This window comes from Larus michahellis, chromosome 1 (genome assembly GCF_964199755.1).
Source record: "Larus michahellis chromosome 1, bLarMic1.1, whole genome shotgun sequence".
Lineage (NCBI taxonomy): Eukaryota > Metazoa > Chordata > Aves > Charadriiformes > Laridae > Larus > Larus michahellis.
In genome coordinates, this window is record NC_133896.1 from 8,931,621 (window position 1) to 8,957,390 (window position 25,770).

The window sequence follows — 25,770 nt, forward strand, 5'->3', positions numbered from 1 at the left end:
TGTGTTTGGTGATGAGTTAAGGGTTTGTTTTCGTCTCCCTTACTCTAAGTGTACTAATTGGGTGAAGGATTGCAGCTCTTTACCACAGCTGAGATTTCTGGGTGGAGTCAGGATATTTTGGACATTTTCTGCTGATTTTGGGGATTTGTTTTGTTTAGGTAGAACATGACATTTTTAAAATAGGTTTTGACCATTTTTCATTTTGAAAGGACAACTCCTTTTGAAATTTCTCTGGCTATGCCTGAAACCAGTTGTATTCAATTAATTCAGGAAAAATAACCACTTGAAGACAAAATATAATGTTTTGGTTTGCCATAGTAGATTTTTGTTTTGCTTTCAAATTTCACTCAAGACTTAAAAAAACCCCACCTCTCCTACAAAAAAAATAAAATATCAACCAAGAACAAAGACCAAAAAAAACGCCAAAGCTTGTTTACTTCAGATTGACTGGCGATGATTTTTTTGAGTCTTATTTTTCTGCTCAGCCAATAAATAAAAAGTGATCAGTTTTCCACAGACCTTTCTGCACTCTTGATTTGTGTCAGGTACTCTGAAGTTATGGTTTCTGATGACAAATAAATAAACTTTTCTGCAGCCTCCAGTAAGGCACCACAGATGCTGGATTAAGCCTTGCTCTCGTCCCCAGCGTTTCCCTGCGTTGGCTACCTGCAGGGCTCAGAGCAGTGTGACGACTCTTCAGGCTCCCAGCCAAGGTACCTGAGGCTTCCCTCCACCATGCAAGGAACTGTGACAGAACCCACTGTGCTTTGAGGTGAATTTTACTCAAGTCTTTATATATGGTGGGAGCGATGAAGAGACCAGAAGAGTTTTCTGCTCTGAAGCCAAGTTTTACACAAATGGGAACAAAAACTATAAACTGTTCTAAATAGAGAAACTAAAATGATGATGTGAGACAACAGCAATAAATAAATAAATAAATAAATAAATTTCTGTTTCTCAAGAGATTTTCATGCTAGTATTGTGTGCAAAGCCTCTGCCAGACTTTGACATTTTCCTTTTTTGTTTTGCTGTGTTTTGAAACTGGATTACTTGAATCATCAGGCAATACCAGATAGTCTGCATCCTTAGACATCCGATGGAAAGTAGTGAAAATCTTTTAAGACAAAACCAAGTAAAATACAAAAATGACGTGAACATTTGGTGGGGCTGGAACTTCAGAGCTACATGTGGTTTGGTTTTTTTTTGTATGAAAAACCCACATGCAAGTGGCTTTCAAACCACCTAAGTATTCATAACGCCTGTTCAGACACAGACGTTGGGTCATTTTCTCAATAGTGCTATCAAAAAGAATGAAAACTCTGGCACTGTAAGATCCTCACCTGCTATAAATTAGCTTCAGTAACGCCAATTTAGATTCTGGGGGTGGAATATCATCTGACGCAACGCCTTTATTTTCAGTGCAAACTTTGTGATCTGAGCAAGCTCTGCTAGCCTTTGTTTGGAGAGATTCACCTCAGCCCAAAGCAGCAGTCTGAGATAAGCCAGGGGAACTGTGCCCACTTCTCTCCACTGAATACAAAGGCAGAAGAGGTTGACAATCTCATATGTAGCTATTTATATTAATGAATGTCCGGTGAGGGTGGATTTGACCCTGATTGCTGCTTTCCATAAAAATTTAGAAGACATTCACATTGGCTTAGCCATTTTTAAGAGCTTCATAAAGATAACGTAGGCGCAGGGACATCAACATTACGGTCAGATATTCTGACCTGTTGCCATACTGTGAGCAGCCTCTTAATCCACGAAAGTGCACACAAAAGTCAAATGAATGTAGCCTCTGCCCAACTTCAGATGCTTTAAGGGGTCTTGGTTTAGAAAGCAAGACTCCCAACCTGTCAAAGCTTGACCCTCGTGGGAATCAAGCCCAAAACATTAGGCACTCCAAAGCTTGTGGAGAGAAAGGAGCTGAATGCAGGGCTCTGCATGGGATGCGGGGCTGAGCAATGCCTATTTTGGGGAAAGTCACGGGGGTTTTTGTATTAGACAGCTCCATGATGCCCAGACTTAAATAGCTGCCTGTGTTGCCAGTCACAGAAGTGTAGACATCAAGAGGTCTTTGCAGGTGGACATATGGATGTCCAAAGAAAATAAGTATATATCTGTGAGTAGGAATTTCAAGACCCTGCATCTTTAATTTTTGAATTCAAAAGAACAGCTACTTCCTTTGCCAGTTCAGCCCTAAGGACTTGCACCTCCACAGAAATGTGTAAAAACCTCTGTGAGTGCAGGAGAACTAGGCTCCAGAGAACTTGTTCATCCAACAGCGTGTATCTGTAGTGTCTGCCTTTCAAGCCTCAGTGGTGTTGCCTTTGAAGTCAATGAGAATTTTGCTATTGACCTCAGCTGGAATGAGATCAACGGGAACAAGCCCTTAGGTAAATATGCCCAGACACATTAATCAAAGGTGTGTTTGTTTCCTTAATGACTTTTTGGACCTGGCAGAAGGGAGGATTTGAGATTGTTTCAATAGAGTGAGGGCAGCTTTAAGAGAGCAGTTATAAAAGCCAGACTTTAAAGGTATTTTGCAGTTGTCTAAGTACCTGGTATATGTGTCTTAAATCGCTTGGTTTGAATGCAAAGGTCACCGAGAGACGTGTAAATGTCTCCTGGATTTCTCTTTTGTGACTTTTTTTGGTCTCTCTTTCTGTGGTTGATGCAGACAAACTGAACCAGCTTTGTTTTGGCTGGAGGTATATAACAGTCTTAGCTAATTTTCTGACAGGTTTTCTTCCATCTCCTTGCCAACCTAATCTAAAATCTCTTTGTTTTTTTTCATATGCTACCAATCTATTGCGTGCATGACAGCATTAAGTCGTGCCAAATGAGTGAACCAGTGATCAAACATTTTTTGCTAAGATCTCGTTGAGATGCAATTAGGTATTTTCACTTTTGAAGATCACCGTACATTTTAAGAACAAAAAGAGCACCTGAGATGCTTTAATAATAGGCATTTTTTTTTAAGGAGAGGGAATTTATACTTGACCCTGACAAAGCATTCATCGTAAGCACATATTATGTGGTATGGATTTTGCAACACAGGTACAGACTCATACACAGATATGTGTGTGCACACATTAGTACTGCAGGCTTTTAATCCTTTTTACCTATCCCGGTGCCTAGAGAAATGTAATGACCTTGAGGGAGGAAGAAACAAAAATGAAAACATGCTGAAAAACTTTTATCTTTTTATTATTGGTGCCTTTACATTAATACTGCTGTTTTGTGCTGAGAAAACCAATCTGTTACACGTAAGGTAACTGTAATATACAACATAGAAATGCAGTCTAAGTTAATTACAACAAGGAGCTACAAAAAACTTTCGTAGGAAAGAAGTCACCTAACATTGCAACTGTGCTTGCAACAAATCACTCCCTTACTGCAGGACTATGCACATTGTGAACCATGGTTATTTACATGTCCCTTACAACCGTTAACAACAGAAGGGCTAAAATCAGTCTAAAAAGTTCCAGAACATCACTATATACTGTACAATCCTCAAAAATAATTTATTACACTGTTTCTAAAAAAAGGTACTAGTTTTGTTTTGATTTCGTTTGTTTTCTGGTGTTTTCCGGAGTGCACAACGTGTGCAAAATTTTGCCTAACAGTCTAAAAACTCAAAAACTGAACTGCAAGTCACAATCACAGAGATGAAGTGGTGGAGTCCAGAACTTCTCTTCCATTGCAGACGGTCGGTACGTACATACTAGCAGATGCTGAAAGAGAAAGAGAGAGGATAATTAACTGCCTTCATGGCAGCAAAAAAATTACAACAACATGTAGGATTAGAATTTGTGTTGATCTGGACCGTCTCACCCAATTTAACCATGCCCAGTGAAAAGTCATGGTATGTGACTGTGTCAGCAGTGGGGCTGATGGAGGTGCTTCTTGCACCTCTACAAGGCAATTCAGATCCGAGGCTGAAGCATCCTCTGGAGGAACCCAGTTTCTCTTTGCTGACCATTGAGAGTGCTTAGGCTGACTAAGCTTCTCCAAGAAGTGTCTGGGGTTGCTCAGCCTGGAGAAGAGAAGGCTCCAGAGAGACCTTATAGCGGCCTTCCAGTCCCTAAAGGAGGCTTAATGGAAGGATGGGGAGGGACTCTTTATCAGGGAACGGAGCAATAGGATGAGGGGTAACAGTTTTAAACTGAAAGAGGGGAGATTTAGATTAAATATTAGGAAGAAATTCTTTACTGTGAGGGTGGTGAGACACTGGCACAGGTTGCCCAGAGAGGCTGTGGCTGCCCCATCCCTGGAGGTGTTCAAGGCCAGGCTGGATGGGGCTTTGAGCAGCCTGGTCTAGTGGGAGGTGTCCCTGCCCATGGCAGGGGGTTGGAACTAGATGATCTTTAAGGTCCCTTCCAACCCAAACCATTCTATGATTCTATGAATAAAATATAGAAAATATTTTTGGATAATTCTGGGCCACTGGGTCTCACTTTATAGCACTTTGCATGGTAGTGTGAATTAATATAGCTAGAGTGGTGCTAAAATATCCCTGTAGAATAAAAAGTGAACCTTTGTTTTTTCTGTGTTTTGGTAAGAAACGCTCAGGTCTGATCCTTTCAGCTTTCACATAATTGGAATGGACATTCCTGAAATAAAATACAGGCATTTTTAAATCCAGGAGAGAAACTACCTCTGCATATTGGGACTGTGTGCTGATTTACTTTTAATAAAAAAAAATAAGAATTCTAAGTACATGTTGGATGGAGAGACGAATTTTTGAATAACTGAATTTGAAAGCAATATTATTTCTCACCTAATCCCAGAATATTTTCTGGCCACAATACCCTTAATTTCTAGGAGCTGTGTTCAATATGCACCCAGAGGAGAGGGCCAGATTCTGATATCCTTGTCTACATTGCCTAATATTTTATACATCAGGTTTTCATTGCTTCAGTGATAAAAGATTAGATCTGAGTACCAGAATGTGTTTCTAAATGTATTTTATTTTGACTGTAGGATATACTACCATTCTGCTAAAGCCTTGTGGTTTTCAATTTACAAGCAAGCTGGTTTGTCCGTCTTTGTTAAAATTATCCATTGGGCATCAAGAACGTGTTTTCAGATACTCTGTGACATCTCTGCTTATGGCACCACAAAGCCGTTTTTTGAAAGATACATTAGGTTAATGATAGCAGTGACCCAGAGAAATGTGATGCCTTCATCAAAGAAAACACACAGCGAGCAAACTCAATCATCCAGTGTAAAAAGTAATTTATGCAGCTGACAAGGGCATGCTCAGTCTTCCAAAACTGGTGCTGGCTACGCTCTCCGTTGCAGACTCGTTCTCCAAAGATGCTCAGCATCATTTTCAGAGCAGATCACTATTTATTCAAATCAGCTACTATTTCTAATTCTTTCATTGACTGAATAAATATTTCATGGAAAACAGGATTGCTTTAACAAGAGAAATTTAGAGGCACCTATTGGACTAACCTACTATTCAGAGGGCAGGACATATTCCTGATAAACAGGAGAGCCAAAAATGAGACCGGTCTCTGAATTAGGTAGATGGAGTTTGATCTCTCATAACCTGGATATGTGCTGTGAGTCACATATGTGAAAGCAATCATTTGGAGTTAAAAGGGCACAGGACAGCATGTCTACGATTTTGTGAAAATTATCCATCAGGTTTTGTATCCAGTACTTTTAACTGGGTATAATATGGCAGGACATCGACCTGAATTTTTGATTATTGTTATTATTTTTTTATTTCTACTTATTGTTGGCAAATAGAAAAAACAGTACTGCTTAGGAGACCCAATTCAAATCCCTGTTCTACCGCAGTATGAGTACAGGCAAAAGCATTTCATTTCTGTGAACATCAGTCACCCACCCAGAACGTTTTTAGCTTCGGGGTTTTTTTGAAGTCCCAACACATTGAAGAGCATGAATAGCTCAAATACTACGGTAACTGGGTCGGGAGGATGTCAAAGTTGGACAGAGAAATATGGTGGTAGGCGAGAAACAAGTGGCCTTGTGTTTTCAGTTCCCAGGCTTCCTCCACAGCACGTACCTCTCTTGTAGTGCTGGGAGGCAGTTATTAACTCTGCCGGGTGGAGTAAAGCGTTCACACTCAGTATCCAGCTCTCTCTGAGACTGAACAAAAGATCTTACTTTTCCTTACAGGCCTCAGCACCGTTAATCGCTGGCCCTGCAGGGTTCTGAGTTTCACGTTGTGTCTTACAGCAGCAGCCAAAGGGCTTCCTGAAATATTGCTGGAGCTGCTAGAGACCATTCACCTCCATTTTGCCTCGCGCTGAGGGCAAGCTAAAATGTGTGACATGACCAGAAGTCTTGATCTGGCTGCAATTCATGCTTTTGATCTTCTCTTTCTTGGTCGTCCCTCATTTTTCTTAGATAATCCAAGGCAAAGAACCGGAGGTAAAATGCAAGAGCCCAGCAGTGCCATGGGCAGCTTGCAGCGTGCCTACGTGGTGAGGAACAGGCAGACTCAAACCTGCCGTCTGTGTGCCACTTCCTCCACTCATGCTCACAGATGGACAACTCTGAGTTAGTCATGTATAAAAGCCGTATATCAGGTCTAGTTTGGAACAAGGTCTGGGAAAACAAATTCTGAAAGAGAAAATTTGCCAGCCTGGCTATAAACAGTAGCTTCATTTCTTTTTCTGACCCCTTTGGAGGACAACTGGAGGAGCTCAAGTCCATGTGTGGCTCTCCATGTGGACATAACTTGCATGAATGATACCTTCTGTGTGTAAAAGCTCATCCTGAATCACGTAGGTGTTTAAATCAGTCCTGAACTCTCTGGGAAGTTTTATGAGTGCTGACTTCCTACCTTACGAGAAAACCTCTGCCAAACCCATAAAACAGGCCACAGGAAAACTGGGAAACATCCCAATGGGGGAAACACTGCAGGGGGAGCAGAACTTACACAGCACTGCCAAAAGTGAATTTTTAGATTCAAATAAATGTGTACAGATATATAAATTTCAAAACACGTCATATACCTAGGTACACATATATCCTGTTTCTTTTCAGCTTAAACCTATATTCTTTTGTAGTCCAGACTTCAGCTGTCAAAATGATCAAAGCTTGGTGACTCAAAAACAAGTTTCCTCACCTAGTGGCAAAGTATTCACCTCTACTTGCTTTCTGCAGAGTATGTAGCAAAGACGAGCAGCTGTATTCAGGTGACTACGTGAGGTGCTCAGTTTAGCTCTCATGACCGCACTGCAGCTTATGTGGTTGACCATTGACTCAGGCCCATCCTCCACTGCTCTGTTTAGGGATGTAACTGCGATACACATTTAGAGCTAACACTTAACACTACCCCAGAGCACCATGAGCGTCACTTACCGTTTCTCATAGTGTTTGGCCAGTTTTCACGGTTCCAGGAACTGTGTGTGAGTCATTTGCTGTTCATGACCCACTACACTCTTGGCATTAAGGACTGATGGAGTAAGGAGGTTGGTGGCAGCCCTGAGATGCAATGGAAGTAGGAATCCATGGAGATAGGAAACACATTGCCCTTTCGAGCCACTCGGGTACTCCTGTCCCTTAAGGCTGTGATAATGAACAAGAACTGGCTTTTCGGATGTTGCTGTTACTACAATGCCCTGGAGCTAATTTTGGTCAGTCTCATATTAAGCAGTTTCTGACCGATGAAAACAGCATCAAGACCAACATGAAAACAAGCCGACAGCCCCAAGACTGATGAGGGGAATATTTTAGACGTGGATTAGAATCAATCTGGATGACAATCTTTTCAGAGGTTTATAAATGACTAAGCAGTTAAAAAAAATAAAAGAAAATGTACTTAAAATAATTTACAAATAAATGGAAGGGAGTAAGGGAAAATTTTCCATCTTACAAATATTGGTGCTGTGATAGACAATGAATTCTCAGTGTTATTTTCCCAAGTAACTGTCCTAGATGGAAACTATAGGGCTTTTTCCACTGTATGTGGTGGGCCTTTTAGTCCTGCTTCCAGGTCCATGTCTTACCATGGTCTGCAAAGACCAACAAAGATGAGCAGCTCTTATTCAGTTAGGTGTAAGCAGGAAAAGGAAATGACTGGGGCCACCTTTCTAAACAGTGAAGTAGCAAGAGATTGTAAGTCTGGATTTTTATACTTTCCTTAATGTCTTAGATGTGAAAAAGTAGGCTTTTAATGTAAAGATGTGCACTGAAGATGTCTTTCAATTGTATGCATGCTTGTGCACACACAGGTATTATCCAGCTGTTATAATAAAATATTGAATTCCAAAATGCAATCCTGTACAAAAGTATCCATGAATCAAAATGGTTTCTGACTAAGCTCATTCCACAGCATAAGAGAATAAAAAAACTTGGAAAGACCACTTATACAGAATTCATAGGGATGAAAATAATCTCATGGGACTTACCATTTCATCAAGAGACCAAACTTCCAAAGTTTATTGGGAATCCATTGGTCTTGCAAATCCAGGTCTTTTGGTAGTGCTCAGCACTTCAGGCACTTAGGGCCATCGCATCTCTCTTGGTTTAAGTTTCCCAAAACAGTTAGGACATTTTGGTTTCTGGTGTCAGGGTTGGATGCAGTCCTGACTGATGAGATGGGGAAGTGTAGAGCCACATAGCTGCTCTCTTGCTCAGGGACCTGGGCAATCATGGCACAGTATGGTTTGGGTGTGGGATGGGTGAGCCAGAGATGGCTGGGACCTCTTTATCTTCTGATCCCTGCCAATGTGATACACAGCGGGGTCCCAACTTCATTCCATGTTCTCTCTGAAATCTGAAGTGCCAAAGGTTTCTAGCCAATTTTGAAATTTAAGTCATACTCAAAAACCTGAGGCTAGGTTAGTGTGAACTTGCTGGCAAGCCTTGCTCTGTGTCCCCCCTTTCCTCTGCTTCTTATCCCTTGCCTCTTTCTAGTTGCAGTGTGCTTTTTCAATTAGCTTTCCAGGTTAGACATGCTGTCTGCAGAGCTCCAAGAACAAGATGCGGTGTGCTCCCATCCTTGACTAGTTAAGCTTGACAAGGAAAAAAAAAACACCCATACAGGTGAATTTATTATTTTAATCACAAAAAAATCTCTAAGCAACTCATCCAGAAGAGGAGCAACAGCCTCAAATCAAAACCACAGATGTGAATTTGCTTGGGGTGAAGAGACTAAAGATGAAGGAAAGGAGGGAGGCAGAGCAGACGAGCCATCCTGGCAATAGAGCACTGATTGCTTCTCCTGGCTGTGGCACTTAAAAAGGGTATTGCTCACACTCTGCATACAGATTCAGCTTGTGGCATCCCTTGTACGCATTTGCTGCAGACTTGGAACCTTTCCTTATCACGCCGGTGATAAGAGCCATTGAGAGCATGCTGCATTGTGGCCCAGGCCCTGCCGGCGTGTCATTTTGACAGGAATACTCCAGGGCAATCTGTTCCTGTCGCTGCTGTGAGAGTGACAGGGAGCGAGGGGCTCTGCTCGCTTTGTGCAGTGGGATGGAGTCAGAGCCCGCCGAAAGCTTTCTGCTGACTTCAGAGAGCTTCAGAGCGGGCTCCGAGATGATTCCCTTGGGAGGGGATGGGTTTTTCTCTCCAGACACAAATCAAGTGATGGAGAAGAGGAGGCTCCGGGGAGACCATATAGCCCCTTCCAGTACCTAAAAGGACTACAGGAAAGTTGGGAAAGGACTCTTGATCAGGCAGTGTAGTGATAGGACGAGGCACAATGGTTTTAAACTGAAAGAGGGGAGATTTGGATGAGATATTAGGGAGAAATTCTTTACTGTGAGGATGGCGAGACACTGGCCCAGGTTGCCCAGAGAAGCTGTCAATACCCCATCCCTGGAGGTGTTCAAGGCCAGGCTGGATGGGGCTTTGAGCAGCCTGGTCTAGTGGGAGGTGTCCCTGCCCATGGCAGGGGGGTGGAACTAGATGATCTTTAAGGTCCCTTCCAACCCAGACCATTCTATGATTCTATGATTCCATGGAGTACACAGCCCAGCCTATAGAGGTCTTTCTGTTGCTGGTAAAAACACCATTTTGTCTTTACCCAAACTCACCACAACCCCACATAGAAAGGTGGCAGTTTTATTACTTACACTGGGAATAAGTGGTCCCGGTCCCACTGACACTGAACCTGTTGAGATGGAGTCTGTGAGTGACCACGTTCTTCTGGGGCTGGAAGAGGATGATGTGCACCTTGGGCGCGAACAAGCAGCCCAGCACAACGAAGCCGCTCAGACTCACAGAGATGCACATGGTGGTGGTTTGCACCTAGGAGAGAGTGGGCGCAAAGCGCTGTGTTTCAGTACGGAAAGCTCTGAAACGCAGAATGTTAGCAGCATTATCATACAACAGCAGGAACCACAGTCCTGGGGGTTTGCACTCATGCAGGCTGGCTTGGAATATCTGCAGCATCCTTATCTTCCACAATCATAGGATCATACGAGTGAGGTACACGGTGCTGATGGTGCCCTGTGTCTCTGCGTACCAAGGGGAGCTTGACTGCGTGTGTTCTCCCTCAGTTTAGCACAGAAAGGATAGTGCTGCTCTCTTTCTCTCATTTCTTATGCCCTTGATCTCTAGATTGATCAGGAGATCCTCTGGAACGCCTGTCATGCAACAACTGGGCAAAGCTGGCTACAGTGGAAACCACCTTGCACGTATGGTACTTTATGTGGGTTAACATTTGATACCTTATGTAGATCATCCATTTGAAAATCAGTTTAGCTTCCAACTTCAATCCTAATCAGAGAACTTGAGCAATGCCTTGCAGGAACATAGGAGGGATTTCAAGTAAACATAAGAGCTGGGGACATTTGTCACACTGGGCCTGAAAGGTGCCCTGACTTGGAGGCAGAAGCTTTTGGGCTGAGAAATTAATTGCTTGTAAGGCTGCAGGATTTTAGAGTAGTTGCCTTGGGGAATTTGTAAGTGCAACTTTGCTGGCACTATCTTTCTTCCTTTTTGTTCAGTGGTATAACTAGGCGCCAGTTTACTGCCTCATTTTCGGTTTATATTCTTTTCTTCCAAGCAGATTCCTTAATTAAGATGTTGAATTAAACTGCTTTAAAGTCTACTGCTTAATTTGAATGATTATACATACAAGGCTCGTTTTTCCTTAGTTACTCTCCTGCAGTCCTTGGAGATTAGCCTTCTTCCATGGGAATGTTTCTCATATCTCCTTGTCAGAAATAATTGGTGCAAAATGAAAAATAGAGTAGGGAATGGACTTTGTTGCTTTATGCATATAGACAGAGCACAAAGTGCTTTGTCAGCAGAGAGTATAATTAATGTGATCATATAATAATCACTCTTTACCCAAGGTAGATGTGGCAAGCACCATGAAAAAGTTCTCAGCTTTCACAGGGTGAGTGAACATGGAAGACCCTACAGGGACAACCCAAGAAATGAACACCTTAGGTGCACTTTCTCCTTCTCTTCTCTGCATTTTGTCCACAGGGCTCTGCAGAAGGTTCTGGGTGGGTCTTGAACTGGCAAAACAGGACTGGGAGTTTTGTTATAGAACAAGAAGGGCAGAGAAGGTCAATGAAGCTGGTGAGGGGTCTGGAGCACAAGTCTTATGAGGAGAGGCTGAGGGAACTGGGGTTGTTTAGTCTGGAGAAAAGGAGGTTGAGAGGAGACCTTATCGCTCTCCACAACTACCTGAAAGGAGGGTGTAGAGAGGCGGGGGTAGGTCTCTTCTCCCAATTAACAGGTGATAGGACAAGAGGAAATGACCTTAAGTTACACCAGGGGAGGTTTAGACTGGATATTTGGAAAACCTTTTACACTGAAAGTGTTGTCAAGCATTGGGAGAGGTTGCCCAGGGAAGCGCTTAAGGCACCATCCCTGGAGGTATTTAAAAGAAGGGTAGATGTAGTGCTTAGAGATATAGTTTAGTGATGGTTTTTGTCAGAGTTAGGTTGATGGTTGGACTAGATGATCTGGAAGGTCCCTTCCAACCTAGGCGATTCTATGATTCTAAGACCAAATGAATGTAGTAGTTTCAAGGTAAGTCCTCTTCACTAACCATGCCCTCCCACCACCCCGGCTTTTCTTACGGTCTGTGCCTCTTGGAGCAGCTCAGCTGTGCCGCCATAATTATGCACTCAATCAATGAAAAGATTTGGGTTAAAAAGAGCCCCATCCCACAGGGTTTCTTTTAACCCAGGTCACTTCAATGGTTCGATGTGTAACCCACCCTCATGGACATGGGTGTGCTGGCAGAACCGGGGCAGTGCTGCTAGACCAGGCAGGAATGACTGGCAGGGGGGCAAGCTCCTTCAGCCAGAATTACCCCTAAAGAAAATGTAGGGAGAAACTGTCTAAACAGTAGGAATTTTGACAACTGATTTCGTTATAACCAGTTTAACACCTGGACTTTTCCTTCCTATGTTATCACTGCATTTCTTAATATTTTGTCTAAGGTGATCTGGTTGAAAATTCCCATAAGTGTGCCAGATATTGAAGCTGCTGTGAATTTGTCATGTGTCCTTATTTAATCATATCAGCTTTCTTTGTGTCTTTCATTCTGAAATCAATGTGGATCTCTGCATGAAAATCAATGGCATCAGAGAAATATGTCTTTTCCAGCATCTCTCTAAATTTTTTACCAGGCACCTAACAGAGTCAGCCATGAATCACAGCAGTTTGCCCAGCAGTTTCTGGCCTCTGCTTTGGGATCTTCTGGGTCTTCTGGGAGCAACTTCTGGGATCATTGGAGGACTCTTGCGAACACTTCAAAGAATGTCAGGGTGTGTTGCTGCTGCTGGGAGAGGATTGCTGCAGGAGGTTGTGACTTCTAGGAACCTCCAGCATCTCCTAAGGAGCTCTGTCAGCTGTCATTTACCAGCCTGGAGCTTTTGTCTGAGCTGACTCTTGATTAGATGAGGTTGGGCCCTCTGTAGTGCTGGAGAGCAAAGACGTTCAGCAGCATGCAGAAATGAGCACAGAAGAGGGCTAGAATTTTGCTGAATGTTTTGTTCGTGTGCAGAGCAATGGGGGTGCCAAAGGGCACGGTCCTCAGTGCCCACAGGGGCAACTGTCCCTGGTATATCAGGATTGACCCAGGCTGAGCTCCCAAGGGACGATTCAGCTCTGCAGTTTTGGGGTTGCAGGGATGCCTGGGGCCTCTCACAGGGGCTGGGGGGGTTGTTCTTTTCTCCGTGAGATGTGGAGGATTTCTCTTGCCAAGTTAAGGAACTACAGGAGGAGTTCAGCAGACTCTGCAACATCAGACATGATGAGAAAAAGGTGGAATAGATCTTCTCTGGCACTCTGCAGGTACAAGACCCTGGTCTGTACTAAAGAAGAACTAGGCAGCCTATGTTTGTTAAGTTGGGAAAAGGAGACTTCCATCAGGATGAAGGCTGGAAGTCCGCGACTTGTGGCAGCAGGCAGATGGCTCCTGATCCACTTACAGATCTGCAATTACAGCACAGGTCATTGCCCAGGTAGCAGGGAGAGGAGAGGGAGTTGGACTCTGTGTGAGAGAGCAACAGGAGTGAATGGAATTCTGTCTTGCAATGGGTCTTGACCCAGCTGATAGATTATGGGTCAGGATTAGTGAGCAGACCAAAGTGGACAACCCTGTGGTAGGTGTCTGCTATAGACCACATAATCAGGAAGAAATAGACGAGGCCTTTTTTCATGCAACTGGAAGAAGTCTCATGTTTGCAGGCCCTGGCCTTCTTGGGGCAGTTCAACCACCCTGATACCTGCTGGAGGTACGACACAGCAGGGCAGAAGTAATGCAGGAGGTTTTTGAAGCACATGCAGGTCAACTTCCTAATAAGGGTGATTGAGAAACCGATAGTGGAAGACGCTCCACGTGATCTCATATTACAAACAAGTAAGTTGTCAGGTGTGTGACAGGAAGGGAAAGCTTTAGCCACTGCAACCAGCAAATGGTGGAATTCACGATTCTGAATTCCAAGAGAGGCGGAAACAAGGCAAAAAGTAGGATCGCTACCCTTCAGAGCAGGTTGACCTGTTCAGGCACCTTCTTTGAAGAATACCATGGAATATGGCCCTGGAGAGAAGAGGGGTCCAGGAGGCCTGGCTGTTTTTCAAGAATCACCTCAACCAAGCTTACAAAAGGTCCACCCCAATGGGCAGGAAATCAAGCAAATGTGGCAGGAGGCCTGCATGGATGAGCAATGACTGGCAAGTCAGTATGGATTTACACAGGGGAAATTATGCTTAACCAACCCGATGGACTTGTACGGTGAAATGACTGGCTTGGTGGATGATGAGAGAGTAGTTGATATTTTTTATTTTGACTTCAGTAGGGCTTTTAACACTGCCTCCTACAATACCCTTATTGACAAGGTAATGAAGTACAAGCTAGATAAGTGGACAGTGAGGTGGACTGAAAACTGACTGAACTACTGGTCTCAAAGGATTGAGATCAGTGGCACAAAGTCTAGTCAGAGGCCAGTCACTAGTTGTTCCAGGGGTTGATATTAGGACTAATGCAGCTGAACATCTTCATTAACAACCTGGGTGCTGTAACAGAGTGAACCCTCAATGAGTTTGAAGATGGTACAGAATTGGGAGGAGCTGCTGATACACTAGAAGATAGCTGTGCTGCCATCCAGAGGTACCTTGACTAGCTGGAGAAATAGGATGACGGGAACCTCATGAAATTCAACAAAGGGAAAAAACAGTCCTGCACGTTGGGAGGAACAACCCCAGGTACTAGCACATGCTGGGGGCCACCCAGCTGGAAAGCAGCTCTGCAGAGAAGATCCTGAAGGTCCCAGTGGGACAAGTAGATCATGAGCCAGCAATGTGCCCTTGCAGCAAAGAAGGTCAATGGCCTCCTAGGATGCATTACGCAGAGTGTTGCCAGCAGGTCAAGGACAGTGGTCCTTCCCCTCTACTCAGCACTGGTGAGACACACATGGGGTGCTATGCCCAGCTGTGGGCTCACCAGTACAAGAGAAACACGAACATACTGGATGAAGGGCCATGGAGGTGATTAAGGGACTGGAACAACTGTCACATAAGGAGAGGCTGAGAGAGCTGGGGCTGTTCAACCTGGTGAAGAGAAGGCTCAGGAGGATCTTACCAGTGCGTGTAAATACCTCATAAGGTACTACAAATGAACCAGACTTAACCTACTGGTGGCCGGTGACAGGACAAGAGGCCATGGGCACAAACCAAAATACAGGACATTTTGTTTAAACATAAGAAAGCTATGAAGACGGTCAAACACTGGTACAGGTTGCCCACAGAAGTTGTGGAGTTTCCATCCTTGGAAATATTCAAAACCTGACTGGACGCAGTCCTGAGTGACCTGCTGTAGGTGAGCCTGCTTTGCGCAGGGGAGGTTGGACTAGACAGTCCCCAGAGGTCTCTTACAACCTCTGTGATTATGTGAAGACATGTTGTGTATGGAAAAATCCTGCAGCTGACCTCATGATTGAATCATTCTTCCCCCAGAATTCCTTTTGCTGCTAAAATTTATTCCATTCAGGGAGAAGAGAGTAGTCGTGCCAATATAAGCAAGCTTAGCCTAGTAGAAAAAAAACCCATGTATGTACAGGAGGCATAGATGTAGCACCAACCCTCCCCAGAGCAGGCAAGGCCTTAGCCAAATAGCAGGATTATTTGGTGGGTGAATCTGTAAGACACACAGTACTACGCCACCCAGCATATCTGGCACCTGCCATACAGGGTTCATACAGGGACATTTCTGCTTCAGTATTGGTAGGGAATATGATGTTCAACTACTTTGTTTGTTTGTTTGTTTTTTAAATACTACAGTGAGGTCAATACCAAAATCTCTGGATACATTTCCAGGAGCTCTCATTTTTTTTTTCAGAAGAATGAATCCTAAGCAATGGTTTTGCCTGATATCAAAATCTCAAGCCAGTCATCATTTATTTTTTTTTGTTGTCACTATTCTGTTTCTAAGGTTGTTTATTGGTGATACCACCAGTATTTGTCTACATTGGTACCGCACAGGTTGCTTCAGAGTCAACATGTAACACTGCATGGAAATTAAAGATGGGCTTTTCAAAGGAACCCCAGAAGTTTAAACATCTAGGGTGGGGTTTTCAAAGAGCTCCTGACATGTCATGAAAGCATCAAATAAGGTGTCAAAAGCATTTTCTGTCAATTTGGTAGGACTGCAGTTGGCTTATGTATTTAAATTAAATGCCTATGGTTGCTTCTGAAAATCCCACTCAGGCCATAAGGCTGAAAAATTCTGCTTGAGCAATCAAGTCATTCTCCTCTTGACCATTAGTGTCTGTGCTGCCCGCTCACGTGACTGTCTGCACTGATATTACCCTCCTTCTATGTCTATCTTCCTGATTGCTTTGGGTGTCCGGAGCTGTTCCCCAGTGCCTGTCTTAAACTTTCCCTTCATTACCTTCAATCCATTACTCGCCATTCTAACTTCTCCTGAGACTGAATAATCCCTTTCTCTCTTTTTGTTGCCTCGAAATTATTTATAGTCTGTGATCACGTCTCCCTGGGTTTACTCTTGTCTAGACTAAATATATTTAGCTCTTTTACTGTCACTCTGCGTCGTTTGTTATGTATCCCTGTTTTCTTGAGGTTTTCTGTACTTTTCCTAAGATGAGAAAAATAATACTAAATATACTGTCCAGGGTGGTCACACCAAAAGTATGTTTAGTGACATTATTAGCTCCACAGGTTTACATGCTATTTCATGTACATACTACTGGTAATAATACAGCCCTAAACTAATCTACCTTTCTTCTGGGCAGAAAGTTGAATTAATTCACTGCAAACCGCTGTAAGGGCCAGCTCCAGCAGTCACTTCTCACATCATAATAACTGTGAGATTTCCAGGGGAGCAGATCTGAATCTTTTTTCTGAGACAATTTCCTTCTGTCCAAAAATACAATTTTATTGAACTTGAAGCTTTGCAACACTATGTGACAATTTAAGCAATTTAATGTTTTTTAAGTTTGTTGGTGAAGGCTGACCAATATTTTCTGCTCAGTGAGATATGTGTTTTATCTCCTACAAAGTGCAGAAAGAATAAAAAGTTCTATATTCAAGCATAACCTTTGTTAGATTCTTTTCTTAAAAAAAAATCCTTTTCAATAGAAAATTTTGCAAGTCTTTCTTTATCTTTTTTCATTGAAAGAATATACCGTATTTGAATGGCAGATTCTTTTGCAGAAGGAGAGTAGTTAGTTCAGTTTTTAATTTAAGGCCCACCTCCACTCATTATGACTCATTCTAACTCACGATCTCCTAGATTTTTCTCTTAGGGACTACGACTTCACATACTGATGTACCAGTATGAATATTTAATCCATACTCTATGCCTCTGTTACAGTCAGACTGATAGTACTAATTCCTGCCACCTCTAACCCTACGTGCACGGCTTGAAAGGAGACCAGCTTTCTTAGAAATAAGCTAAAATTTGGTAATATGCTTAGGTAGATGTTAGCATTGAGGCAGAGCTTGTTTGCAAGGGATCCAGGGAACAAGAGGAGTGAAGGAAGCTTTTAGTGAATGACGACACGGTCCTTTAACGTGATGCACATGATTTATGGAAACAGATATCCAAAGACTTACTCTGTAGTCACTGGATGTCACATAAAATATGGGGAGAAAGGCCAGCCAAATGATGCACGTTGTGTACATTGTGAAACCGATAAACTTGGCTTCGTTGAAGTTCTCTGGACATTTCCTTGTTTTGAAGGCATATACAGTGCATAAGACTACGAGGATTACATCATATGTTAAGGAGATTAACATACTGGAATCTTTGACATTGCATTTCAATATGACAGTCTCTCTCTTCTCAGGAAGAGTGTACCGCCTGGTGCCAGGGGCCTCCAAGATAAGCCACACGGACACCACCACAATCTGTACCAAAATGAGACTCAGGCAGATGAAGACCTGAGAGCTGGGGCTGATGAACTTAGGCCTTTGAGCACCGTTCTTTACACCATCAAATATCCTGGCTATGCAGTTTGTTTTTGTCAGAAGGGCAGAGTAGCAGACAGCAAAGGAACTTCCTAGCCCCAAACGACGCAGAGTGCAGATAGCTGGAGAAGGCTTGGCTATGAAGAAGAAAGTCATGCTGTAAGACAGGAAGACCCCAAAGAGCAATATGTAGCACAGTTCACGGCCAGAGGCTTTGACCAGGGGGGTATTGTTGTGCTTGATGAACACTGCAATGACCATAAAAGTACAAATAAAGCCCAGGCATGCAATCGTAACAGGACCTATTGCCCAAGCATCTTCCCACTTGATGTAGTCTTCGGGAAGGTCGTAACAGCCAGTCAGGTCAGCCGTGGGCCATTTTCCAGGCCCACAGTCCGCACAGGTAAATTCATCAGCCAGGTACTCGTAGGTTTCACAGGGAATACAAATCCAACAGCAGACATCTCCAGGTTGCATATTCTTCATCTCGTTAGGAGCACAGGGGTCACTGCACTGCGAGACAGGGACAGAGCTCCTGGACCAGTGGATAGAGTCTACCTCAAGTGACAAGGTTTCTGCCCAGTGACCAACCTTCACATAGGAATATCTGCCTCCAGTGTACTGGAAATTGAACACGTTGTATCGTCCTATCCCATCTCCATAGGCATCAAATTTGACCATACTGTCGGCTGAATTGGGAGGGTTGAATGGAGCTGAGAGAAAAAAAAAGAAATAGAGAATGTTATTTTCAACACAGAAGACGACTTTTCTCACCATTTTGGCAAGCACAGACACCTGACAGCTTACAGAAACCCATTCAAGTGCCAACAGGTAAGTCAAGTCGAGAGGTCTGTATCTGTCTCGTTTTGAAATGTTTTTGCCTTGTTTGAGCTTGGAAGCAGAAAAGAACTAACATAGTAGAACTCTATTTCACTTTACAGTATGAGAAATATTTGTGAATGTGGAGAACTACGTTAGATTACCAATGTCCTTACTTTTTTTGCCCTGGATACAAATGAATTTTCCAATTACTTTCCCCTGTATTCACAACTGCTACCTTTCACATTTTCTCTTAAAAGAAAGATATTTGCTTTTAACTGAGACTCAGCATTATTTGGTGAAATTTAGCTGTCATGATATAAGGAAATTTAAATGGTCAGATTAATAAACATCAATTTTGAGGCCAACAGTCTGGAATGCAGTTGAATAGAAGATTCATTTAGAGGATGATGGACAAGTAACTATGAAGTCCTCAACAATTTCTTACTATGTCTTTTTCGCTTCTCCCTGTGTTGCAGGAAATTTTGAATCCCTTCTATTTTGTTTCAGTTTTATCAGTTTCTGATATTTCTTGTCTGGTCTGAGGTTCCCAGCATGTGCTGCTTTGGTCCTATATCTTGTTTGGGGAATAGCCAAAAAAACCAAACTGAATCTGTGATCTTCTGTGAAATCAATTTTGTAACACTTCCAACTGGTAAGCTCTGGAGAGTTTTTGTTTTTTCCTCCAGCTGAGACTCATGCAGGGAATGAAGAAATATTAAAAATGTAGGAGGAAATTGCATTTACCATGTGATTTATTGGTCGTTTTCTGTAGCATCAAAGGTGAACAGCTTTATAGGCAGGAAGCAAAAGTGTTTTGTTTTGTTTTGTTTTTTTTCCATTGATGAGCAATAAAGGTGATTTCGTTCCCCAGTGTCTTTGGTTACAGAAGTGGTTCCACTGTCACTGCTGGAATAAATCTTTTTTCCCCTCATCTGTGCCCATCCTGTGCTTGAGCATGAGCAATATCATATAAGGATGTAATATCTTCTTCCACTTCAACCTCCAGATACTTTGAATTTCTTGCAGTAAATTTATTTAGCTTCTATAAAGCACTGAGGCTAAACTCTTTCACTGTTATCCCTGCAGAGCGTTACCTTATTTTGCAGTACTCCCACCAAGGTCAGTAAAAGCGACAGTGATTTTTGTCACAAAAGCCCTGATTGGGGGGTTGATGCATAACCTGCACCTCCCAAGGTGTTGGACTTGCAGTGTATTTCTTTCCCAACTTTCTTCTTATCTTAAGGCAAGGTTGGAAGATAATTTATGCCCAGCTATAGTCCCTTCTGGGTTTGAGCCAAGACTCTGCCTGTTCTTATCCCTGCCCTCTCCTGTGCTTTACCACCTCACCTGTGTCATCTACAGTAGTGGACAGCCCTGGTTTGCAGCTTTACAGACTAGGTCTGGGTAATTCAGGAATGTGTAAAAGGATTATTTTCTTTTTCTTCACTGTTGGCATCTAGTTGCACCACTGCCTAGCCCCACAAGACCTCTGAGTGCACAAAAATTAAGGGCAGCATAACACTCCCTCAAATGGCCAGTCCTCCTGGAAATAACATGCTTTAAATTAAACAGGTAGCTAAGTTCAGAATATAGGTCAACGAGAAGAATATTAAGCAGCTTCCCTTTTCTCCCTCCTCCTCCTCGCACACAGGCGTGCAAGCTCTCTCATCCAGGAGCGGCGTTAAAATGAAATCATAATGCAGCACTTACTTAACAGCGCTTCAATAATGTGTTGTCATTGCCAGTGTCTTATTTCATTATTCATAACACCTATGCAGATTGTAGAAGCTGTTAACACAGCAGCCCATTTTGAAGAGCCAATTTTTTCACGCCAGTGTTATACAGGCCAGCTCCTGAGCTGTGCTGGGAGCCTGTGACTTCTACCGGCACCGGTGGAGCTGCAGGTAAGCAAGACAAACCACAAACTGGTTGCATGGCTTATCTTCTGCCAAGGGCATAACTTCAAGCGTGTGATTACCCCAGTGCAAGTGATGTGAAGGGTCAGAAACACCAGCACTTTTTGGGAAAGAGTTCCCCCTCTGTAACATCTTTAACAACTTCTTAGTTCGGATAGGATATTTATCATTTAAATAGCGCAAAGTATTTGCCTTGGGATTTGGAGGCAGGTCCAGAACGCAAAGCAAGTAATCTCACGTGTAGTTTAGCTTGAATCTTGTGTGTACGCTGCCTTCCACGGGCTGTTCTCACACTAAAAATATGAAGAAAAGGTTTTTGTGGGATGGTATGTTTTAAGTCAACCACAGCTTGTAGCTTGAAACATTCATTTTCAGTGGCTACGGACAGAGGAAAATAAATCACACTCCTTCAGATAGAGAGGGTGAAATCATTTAACCAAACAATGATGTATCAAATTATAGTATGGCGAGCCAAAGCCTACAAATGAGCCCACTGGGTGGCAGCAATTAATATATTCACTGATTACATAGAAAATCACTAAGGTATTTTAACAGATATTTATCAACATATTCTAGATCCTGTAGAACCACTTCCAAAAACTCATGTTTTTAGAAAATATGATCTAATAATAATCATAAAAATAAGATGCTTATAGGCAGGAATGTAATAACATAAGAAAATAGGACTTTATGTTCTAGAATAAAAAGAATAATTTTTGCATATTGGTGGATGATTTTCGCTGAGATGATGTCAGGACATGTCATAAGCCAGTCTGGGAATTTTTTTGTAGTTGAATTTCAGCTTTGAGAGTGAACCTACAATCTTCATAACAGGTATTTCTGGCAGGTCTTTTTCAGAGTTGCAGCTAAGCTGTTTTGGATTTGTTCCTTGGGAGATGGGAGACAAGACTCACTGGGTCTACCCATGCTGTTAGCAAAGAGGCTATCTGAATCACAACACAAACTTTGTCTCCTGTGAGCAGTCTCTTTGAATCTTCTCCTCCCCTTGCATGGAGCTGGTGCAGGGTCTGAAGCACAAGTCTTATGAGGAGTGGCTGAGGGAGCTGAGGTTGTTCAGCCTGGAGAAAAGGAGGCTGAGGGGAGACCTTATCGCTCTCTACAACTCCCTGAAAGGAGGGGATAGTGAGGTGGGGGTTGTGCTCTTCTCCCAAGTAACAGGTGATAGGACAAGAGGAAGTAGCGCCTCAAGTTGCACCAGGGGAGGTTTAGATTGGATATTAGGAAAAACTTCTTCACCGAAAGGGTTGTCAAGCATTGGAACAGGCTGCCCAGGGAAGTGTTTGAGTCGCCATCCCTGGAGGTAATTAAAAGACGGGTAGATGCGATCTAGTCCCTGCTTACTGCAGAGGGGTTGGACTAGATGACCTTTAAAGGTCCCTTCCAACGCAACAGATTCTATGATTCGATGTGGTGCTGAGGGACATGGTTTAGTAGTACCTTGGCAATGCTAGGTTAACTGTTGGACTTGATGATCTTAAAGGTCTTTTCCAACCTAATGAATTCTATGATTCATGAAGTGAATTATCCTTATGCAAAGCAGTTATCAAAGAGAAATTCTATAAAAGAAGTTATCAAGGAAAAGAAAGGATAATTAAAAGTGACTGAAAGATAAACCAGAGATGCTTTGTCCTCCAGCTTGCAGCAGTTCAGCAACGAAGATGCAGCAGCAGTGACATTTATGAGAACAGGAGAAACACTCAGGTACACAGAGTGCAGAAGAGAGAAACCTATGGAGCCATGGTGCCGGCAGCCCACCTCTGTCAGCTCACTGAAGGAATCCTATTGGAGGAGAAGATGCCATTGTGTAAGTGGAGGACAAATTCCTTCAGCTTCAGATAAGAGAGGAGAGCTGGGGAGGGACTCTTGATCAGGGAGTGTAGTGATAGCATGAGGGGTAACAGTTTCAAACTGAAAGAAGGGAGATTTAGATGAGATATTAGGCAAAAATTCTTTACTGTGAGGGTGGTGAGACACTGGCCCAGGTTGCCCAGGGAAGCTGTGGCTGCCCCATCCCTGGAGGTGTTCAAGGCCAGGCTGGATGGGGCTTTGAGGAGCCTGGTCTAGTGGGAGGTGTCCCTGCCCATGGCAAGGGGGTGGAACTAGATGATCTTTAAGGTCTCTTCCAACCCAAACCATTCTGTGATTCTATGGTTCTACAAATGCACAGTTTTATGACTGTTTTAGTAGGAGATATCAATAAGAACATAAAATACTGTCATAAATTTTATACAGTGAATTATGTAATTTTATTTCCATCTTCCTACAGTGGAATCATCTTTTCCAGCCATCACATAACTTACTAGTATGTGCTCATGTGCTGTAAGAAGCAGATGAGTTGCTCTCATTTGGAAATCTTTAGTATTTTGTGTGTCAGTGATGTATGGTTCTTCGTGACAGGAAAGAATTAAGAAAAAAAGTGCTGGAGAAGGGGGTTTGTTTTCTTATTGGTCAAAAATATTATTTTGAGAGGTGGTAAGGGAAATATTTTTTGAAAACCTTCTGATTCTGCACATTGCCTCTGTTGGGTGAAAGTACTCCAGGATTTTTTAACCAGGAATGAGCAGAAGAAAACAAAGCATTTTTAATCCTAATTAGGCACAGGAAAATTTTTAAGAGGTGGAGCAGCCTAGGAAAAGATGAGCGTCATCTTAACTGGCTTGGAATCAGGCTGAGTTTTGTTTGCCAGCAACATCTTTGGGCCAGGAAGGGTATTTTGCATACAGAGTCTTGCATGTGTCTGGCACAGAGATGAGTGTATAGATGTTGTCTTATAGGAAGTATCATCAGCAACAGTTCCTGGTAGGAACGATGACAGGTATGCCTACATCTGAGAACATGCTTCGTATCCAGTAAAACATCTGTTCTTTGCTTGCAGAGTGTATTCTTTCAAAACAAGGTACAGATCAGAGGCACAGCTCACTAGCTAGGAGGCAATTCATTAATAACAAGGCTTGATGAAAGCTCTGCAGTTCTTCAGCTCGGCAGTTTGCAAAGCTGTGGGATTTCATGCTGTTCAGAAAGAAACGTAAAAAGGACTATTGTGTGCACCAAAGGCACCTTCTTCAACAGCTTGTTGGCCCCAAAGACTTTCAGCCAATAGACTATAAGGAGATCATGATTAAAAAGAAATGCAAGTATAAAGAGGGAACAGCCTGGCATTTCTGAATAGTTGAGTAAAACCTCTTTAGTCTCACTAGATGGTGCTGCAAAAACTCTGAACTTCTGATTTAAGACTGAAAAACAAGACATTTGTTTATGTAATGGAAAAAAATATAGTTTTTTAAATGCCCCCTACTCCTTCCTGTTACATGTCCTGGGCAATGCCTTATTAAAGCACTGTAAGGAAGAGCTTTGATAATAATATAACAACAGGATATGCTGTGTTTGTCCAACGGGCTAATCTGCATGTATGGTGCCTTATCTGGAAAAGCATCACAGGGGACCCTGAGAATGCATATATCTTTTCATTTTATTTTATTTTTAGCTAGATATGGTTTGTTGAGGTCAAAGTGACTTATTTCTGCTTGGCTGAACATTCAGACTGAGTAATGCAGACCTGATGCACCCACTCTTCTTTTTATCACAGCATAACGCAGCTGGTTTCACACCTGGTTGTCAGAAGGGACACTGAAATTTGGCAATTTAAAAGTTAGTATAGGGAATGCTCAGAGTGAAGTTTCACTAGATTGTACCTCTCCACAATTAATAAATAATGAATGAGCTTAAAATGTCAGTTTTCACAGAGACAAGTAGTCACTGTTAAGCTCTGCACCGCCGCTTCTGGATGTGTTTGGGTCATATGCAGTTTTACTGCTTCTTATTCAAGAAACATGCACAAACCTGTGAATGCCATAACCCTAGGCTCAGCTTTACTTGAAAACAGCTCGGGCAAGAGGTGTTGGTCTGGAACATGTAAATGTGTAGAATCTTGAGTGGTGTAAGGCCATTTTGTGAGAGAGGCACAGGGTCACACCTGACTACAACCACCCCTGATTAATCTTCTACAAATGTAATTTTCCTATCTATATGTACAGATTTTCCATTCAGCTCTGTGGCTCCTCTCAGGTTAGGAACTCACTTGCTGTAGGGGATTTTAACATGTGTCATAGACCCCACCCAGGGTTTGCAGTACTCAGAGACAGCAATGTTTCCCCATACCCGCTTGCAAAGGTCTATCAAAGGGGGTATCTGCATATGAATTAGTTATCCCGAACTCCTGTCCTACAAAAAAGAATGGGTGTTTCTGGGGTTCACCTTAGAGTAGGTATCTAGGATCGTTCAACTGAACTGTACCTGGCTTTTTTCTGCTGACCACAACGGCAGTGGCTAGCTAAGATACGTCCACAACAGAGGTATCTGAAGTGAGGTGAGATGAATATCACCCAGGTGGTTGGAACAGAGAGGCTCACAGCTGGAGTGCCAAGTGACAGCAACTTGTACAAGCTCTCTGCAAGGCACCTGCGAAGGGGTGTCTCTTGCAAGCTGTCTGCACAGGCTGCTGTGGTTGCTGCGGAGGCCGTTGCAGAGAACAGTCCAGGAGAAAAGTCATGTGGACACTGGCAAAGTAAGCGAAGTATGATCCAAAAGACTAGAAGAATTCATTCAGCTTGCCATTCTTCTCATCGTGCCTGAATGCAGAACTCCCTAGCTGCCTTTCCTGTGAAACGCTTGCCCCGAGCATGGTGTTTTACATTTTGAGGTGTCTGTTGTCCCCTTGCTCGTGTGGCCCTTGGGCATATGTGTGGCCTTTAGGATTCGGGGAGAATGAACTAAATGCTAAGGTACATCAAGGAAATATGAAAGGAAGTATTTCCTTTCCCTTCATCAAGGAAATTATGAAATCACTCTTATTTCTAAAAGGAAATTTAAGGAATTAAAAAGGGAATTTCTCATTTCATAAGGGATTTCGATTTTGAGACATGGAAGGCAGAAAGCATGTAAATATTTTGCAGGCATTATATTTCTCCTTAAAAATACAAAACATATCCTCTGAAATGAAGAAAATTTCTTGAACTTTTTTGGTTAAGGTTGCATTAGTCCAACTTTAAAATAAATCAAACATTCATGTAAAAGCATCCAAGGTGTTTTTCTTATTTTAATAAATCTTCTAGGCTGATAA

The 25,770-nt window shown here is 42.7% G+C and overlaps 1 protein-coding gene across 4 annotated transcripts in view; it reads right to left on the bottom strand.

The window, feature by feature from the left end:
- Window positions 1-3,186: 3,186 nt before the first annotated feature.
- Window positions 3,187-25,770, bottom strand: part of GRM3 (glutamate metabotropic receptor 3) — a 115,907-nt gene continuing 93,323 nt past the window's right edge. For all 4 annotated transcript variants that reach the window (XM_074573345.1, XM_074573348.1, XM_074573346.1 and 1 more), the window contains exons 4-6: window positions 17,539-18,605; window positions 10,071-10,245; window positions 3,187-3,737 (exon numbers count right to left, since the gene is read on the bottom strand). In XM_074573345.1, coding sequence (XP_074429446.1) covers window positions 3,664-3,737; window positions 10,071-10,245; window positions 17,539-18,605 — 1,316 coding nt within the window. In that variant the 3' untranslated portion in view covers window positions 3,187-3,663. The remainder of the gene's footprint in view (window positions 3,738-10,070; window positions 10,246-17,538; window positions 18,606-25,770) is intronic.